The sequence below is a fragment of the Sciurus carolinensis genome, chromosome 2 (assembly GCF_902686445.1).
Source record: "Sciurus carolinensis chromosome 2, mSciCar1.2, whole genome shotgun sequence".
Taxonomy (NCBI): Eukaryota; Metazoa; Chordata; class Mammalia; order Rodentia; family Sciuridae; genus Sciurus; species Sciurus carolinensis.
In genome coordinates this window covers 124231256-124236501 of record NC_062214.1, presented here as the reverse complement: position 1 = coordinate 124236501, position 5246 = coordinate 124231256, and the positions used below count along the sequence as shown (strand labels likewise).

The window sequence follows — 5246 nt, the reverse complement described above, 5'->3', positions numbered from 1 at the left end:
AACTGTACAATTAAAACATGAACCTCCTATGTCACATAAATTTTACCTTAATAAAGTTTACTTTGAAAATAAGTTCTTTACACATCTTCACCTTGATTTCAAAATTAAAGTATTATAAAAAGTGCAAAATAGACCTAGACATAATGAGAGAAGTACATTCAAAAGTGAGTGTAATTCAACATAAATAATTAAAGCTTTGTTTATTTTATTGAAAATATATTTAAAAGCAAAACGGAAACCACTGTAAGGCATAAAACACAAATGTGATGTACAGCTTCCCAGAGGCAAAGACCCAGGAGAAGAGCTGTTCCCAAAAATGAAACTGAACTGGGTTCTTCAAATGGTATTCTTTCACTGGTAACATATTCTTTAAACTTTTCAGGGACCTTGTTCCTTACATGTTCCACTATAACCTTTTCCTTTATTTAAATAATTAATAAGCTTCTCTCTTTAATGCAGAAGTCTGTCCCACCCAATCCATCTTCTTCTTTTCTTTTTTCTTTCTCATTAAGGATGTAGCCACAATTATGTCTATAATCCCAGTGCCCAGGATGTATATGACTTCATGAAAACACTTTTCTCTGCCTCAGCTGCTTCATGGCACTTTTTACCTCCTCATTCCTCAAGGTATAAATGAGAGGATTCAGCAAAGGGGTGACCACTGTGTAGAAGACAGACACCATCTTGTCACTGGAGAAGCTGGTATCTGGCCGAGTGTAGAGGAAGATACATGGCCCAAAGAAGAAAGCGACCACCATGAAGTGGGCTGAGCAGGTAGACAGGGCTTTCCGACGTCCTTCAGCTGACTGCTTTCGAAGAGAAACCAGGATGACTGTGTAGGAAGTGACTAAGGCCAGGAAACAAGTGAGAGAGATGGTTCCACTGTTGGACACAATCAGCATTCCTGTGAGGTATGTATCTGTGCAGGCCAGCTTGATGACAGGAGGCACATCACAGAAGTAGCTATCAATAATGTTGGGGCCACAGTAGGGCAGACGAATGGTCAAGAAGGTCTGCACTAGTGAATGAACAGTGCCCCCCAACCAGAGAGCAAAGACGAGTTGTACGCAGATCCTCATGTTCATTACACTGGGGTAGTGTAATGGATTGCAGATAGCCACGTAACGATCATACGCCATGATGGTCAACAGAAAGATCTCAGCACAGGCAAAAAGATGGAGGAAGAAGAGCTGTGCAATGCAGTTATCAAAGGAAATGGTCTTTCTTTCCAAAAGCAAACCCTCCAGCATCTTGGGCACAGTGACAGATGAGTGGCAGATGTCAATAAAGGACAGATTGCTCAGGAAGAAATACATGGGGGTGTGGAGACGTGGGGTAAAGAAAATGGTAACAATGATGAGACTGTTACCCAAAAGGGTTAGCATATAAGTGACTGAGAATGTCATGAAAAACAGTATCTCCAGCACCCAGTTCTCAGTGAGTCCCAAGAAGACAAATTCAGGCACTCTTGTTTGGTTTAGAGCTCCCATCCAATGAACTTTCCAAAGGAACTTGCAGGGGAAGGAGGGGGAAAGTTAATTTAGCTTTAATCTTATAGGAATGGAACTAATCGATATGATTTTGTATTCCTATCTAAAATGCTTATTTATTATCAAGCCTTAAAAGGATATAAGACCAACTTAATAATAATTGTTACAATATGCCCACTACATATCAGGAGCCAGGTCAAGCACTTCCTGTACACCCTTCTATTTAACCACAATCACACCCTTGCATAGATGTAATTGTTTCTGTCTTGCAGATAGGATCAGTGAGCCTTGACCAGAATAAATAAACTGCCCAAAACCCTTACCCATTAGTTAACTGGCTTTTTCATTTCAGACTAATCCATTCTTAGCATCAAATTATAATCCCCAAATAAAATCACTCAGTATTTGACTTGCTATCAAGTTAAATGCACATCCAAAGCCTGTAATGGTCTATTGCATGCTCATCTTTTCTAATGTGGTGTATTTTTTTATTTGTTTTCTTCTCTCCAGTCAAGCAATTCACTGTGCTCCAGGCATACTACCTCCACCCACCTATTTTCCAAAATCTTTGTTTGCATTTATTATTTTCCTTCCACTCAGAAAACATATCCTGTGGGAGGGTGGGAAGGGGAAGAATAGAAGTTCATTGGATTAGACAAAGGGGCATAAAGGGAAGGAAGCAGAGAGGGGGAATAGGAAGGACAGTAGAATTAATCAGACATAGCTTTCCTATTTTTGTATTTGAATACACAACCAGGGTAACTCCACATCATGTACGGCCACAAGAATAGGATCCTAATTAGAATGAGTTATACTCCCTGCATGCATAATAAGCCAAAATATACTCTACTGTCATAAATATCTAAAAAGAACAAATTAAAAAAAAAAACATATCCTGTAACTAAGTGTACTCTCCTCACCTCATTGCTGACTATTAAAATTCTATTCATCTTTTATCTTTGACTCTCTCAAACAGTACTACCTTTAAGAAAACTTTCCTCGTGAAACCGAAGCTTACCTTTTCCTTTTAGTGTTTCTTTTATGGTACTTGATTGTAAAGGAAAGTAAAATAAGAGATTTAATTTAGCTCACAATTAAATTAAAATTTTCTTAAAAAGTAATGTGTGATTTATCCCTCACAGCACTTAGTAGATGTTTTACACACAGTAGGTATGCAAAAATATTTTCATTTTAGCCAAACCTAATTTTTTAGATAGACTAAAGAAGAATCCAATCCTTCCTACATAATGAAGTTCATGTTACTTGAGAAATTTAATTGTTTTAATTTTGTAATATGATTTGTCCTCTAGGAGATATTATTGTTCAAATATTAAAGTTATATTACCCCTAAGTCCCTAGTGGTTGACTGGCCAAAAACTAAAACAGCTTGGGAAATAATCTTCACAAATTAAAAAAAAAAAAATTGTACTTTATCCAATTACTTCACTTGTAGGAATCTCCTAAAGCATTCAAACACAGAAAAAAGCTAAACTCAAGGAAATATTAACTATAATGTTATTTTTAAAAACCTAATTTTTTAACTCGAATGAATGTAGAAGAACTTGACTAGAATTGTATGCAGCCATTAAGAATTATAGTGACAAATGCAGTCTGTAAAAATAAAAATAAATAATTTTTTTAAAAGAATCATACTGACAACTAATGAAATAGTGATAGAAGGAGGTCACTTGAGTAGAGCAAGTTAATCAGGGCAGGAAAGAGGAGAAGGAAAGGAAATGTACTTGGGAATGAGACTGATCAAACGATGTTATATGCAGGTACAAATGAGGCAAAATGAATCCCACTGTTATATATAATTATAATGCAACAATTAAAATTTTTAATAGAAAGAATGATAGTAACAAAAGATTATCAATATGAAAGACATTGAAATATAATATATATAAGATTTAATAATATATTCTCAACAACTTGAAATAGAGTTAATGTTCTGTTATCAAAAGATAAACAGGAAGCCAGAAAAAAAAATATTAAAACATGTATGTCCAAAAATAGAGAACATTCCTTTATTCAAAGATCTCAAAACTTGATAAGAAAAGACAAGCAATTCAAATGAAAATGAGCAAAGAATACGAATAGAAAAACCACAGGAAAACACTTGTGAGATGTAAATATGAATAAAAAGCTATTTAACTTCAATAGTAGGTGAAAAAATACATTTTGTCTTTCATCAAATTGACAAAAATATAAAGAACTGAGCACTCTTTGCATGTTACTCTGAAAGCAAGTATTATTAAGACTTTTGGGAAACAATCTGGCAGGACCAATTAAATTTTTAGAATCCAGACCAAGGAATTTCAGTTCCTGTAAGAAATGTATTTTGCAAAAATAAAGAAATGGTAACTAAAGGTACATTTTTAAAAAAGAATACAAGTTTTTTAAGCATTTTAGTAAAACAAGATACTGGAAACAAACTGAATGCTCACCAACAGGAGAATAGATAAATACTTCTCATAGCATGGAGTATTATGGAGTCATTAATGAGAATGAGTTGGATCTACATGTATTAACCTAAAGCAGTAGTTTCCAACATGGCTACATATTAAAACCTCCTAAGGAATTTTTACAAATTTGATGCCCCAGGCTCACTCCAAACAATTAATTAGAATCTCTGGGATTGGACCCATCAGGACTGTTAAAGTTCCTTAATGATTCCAATGTAAGTCAGGATCACAGATTACTAACTTCAAGGAATGCCAGTAACATATTGTTGAGTAAAAAGAATCTATAATGAATCTATATTTTAAACCTGGAAGAAGGAATAAAAGAATGAATGAAAAAAAGGAACAAAGGAGTCAGTGATTTGTGTGTGCACATGTATAGATAAATGCATGTATGTATGCACATATGCTTGAACAAATTCAAAAATGATTACAAATTTATGAATTATGTTTGTATATATTTAGTCCTAAAAGGATAAAAGATAGATAGTGAAGAATACACACCAATTTTCACATTGGTTCCCTCCAGAAGTAAAGAATTGAAGGGAATAATAAGGTTTTATTAATTTTCACATTATACTCTGTAATTGTTTAAGTTTCTGTATTAGTATGAGTTACTTTGTTATAAAAAAAAGTATTAAAAGACTGTATAGGGGAAAAGAACAAGAAGCAAAATTCTCATTTCATGGAATTACAATTTTCCCTTCTGTGTCTAAGAGATTATGTTTTGAGTATTTTTTACTCTTTTTTTTTTTTTTTTTTTATGTATTGGCAATTGAATCAGGGCCTTGCTCATACTAGGCCAGCACTCTACCACTGAGTTATTGAGGTTCTTTCCCATACACTCCTGGTCAGCAATTCATTAGAGCAGAGAAACAAGAGCTTTTTTTACTTTCATTGAGAAAGGAGAGAATTTAGGTTAGTCATAAAAGCATATACAGTGCATTCATATGACTGATCTTTAGCATTTACCTTCCTGAACCACAGTTTTCTGAGTTGTAAAATGGGAACCCGATGTATTATTCTGTATGATTATGTGTGTGTATACATATATATAATCATATATGTGTGTGCACATTATATATATATATTTTATATATATACACATATGTATATATACACATATATATATGTGTGTGTGTGTGTATATATATATATATATATAATATATATATAGATGAATGATGGCTGGTCTCCTGTTAAAAGGACTGAAAAGTAGGGAATGGAGAGAATTTCAGGCTTCAGGGTCTCCATGGCACAGAAGATCCAGAGGATCATCATTAAAAATTGGAGC

At 33.9% G+C, this 5246-nt stretch overlaps 1 protein-coding gene across 1 annotated transcript; it reads right to left on the bottom strand.

Annotated features, from left to right (window-relative positions):
* Positions 1-563: 563 nt before the first annotated feature.
* LOC124978156 (olfactory receptor 1509) lies at positions 564-1490 on the bottom strand. Its single transcript, XM_047542282.1, has one exon. It carries the CDS (start codon positions 1488-1490, stop codon positions 564-566), a length of 927 nt encoding a protein of 308 aa, XP_047398238.1.
* Between the last annotated feature and the right edge of the window lie 3756 nt (positions 1491-5246).

Coding starts and splice junctions, on each gene's coding strand:
- LOC124978156 (XM_047542282.1), bottom strand. CDS start 1,490: ATGGGAGCTCTAAACCAAACAAGAGTGCCTGAATTTGTCTTCTTGGGA.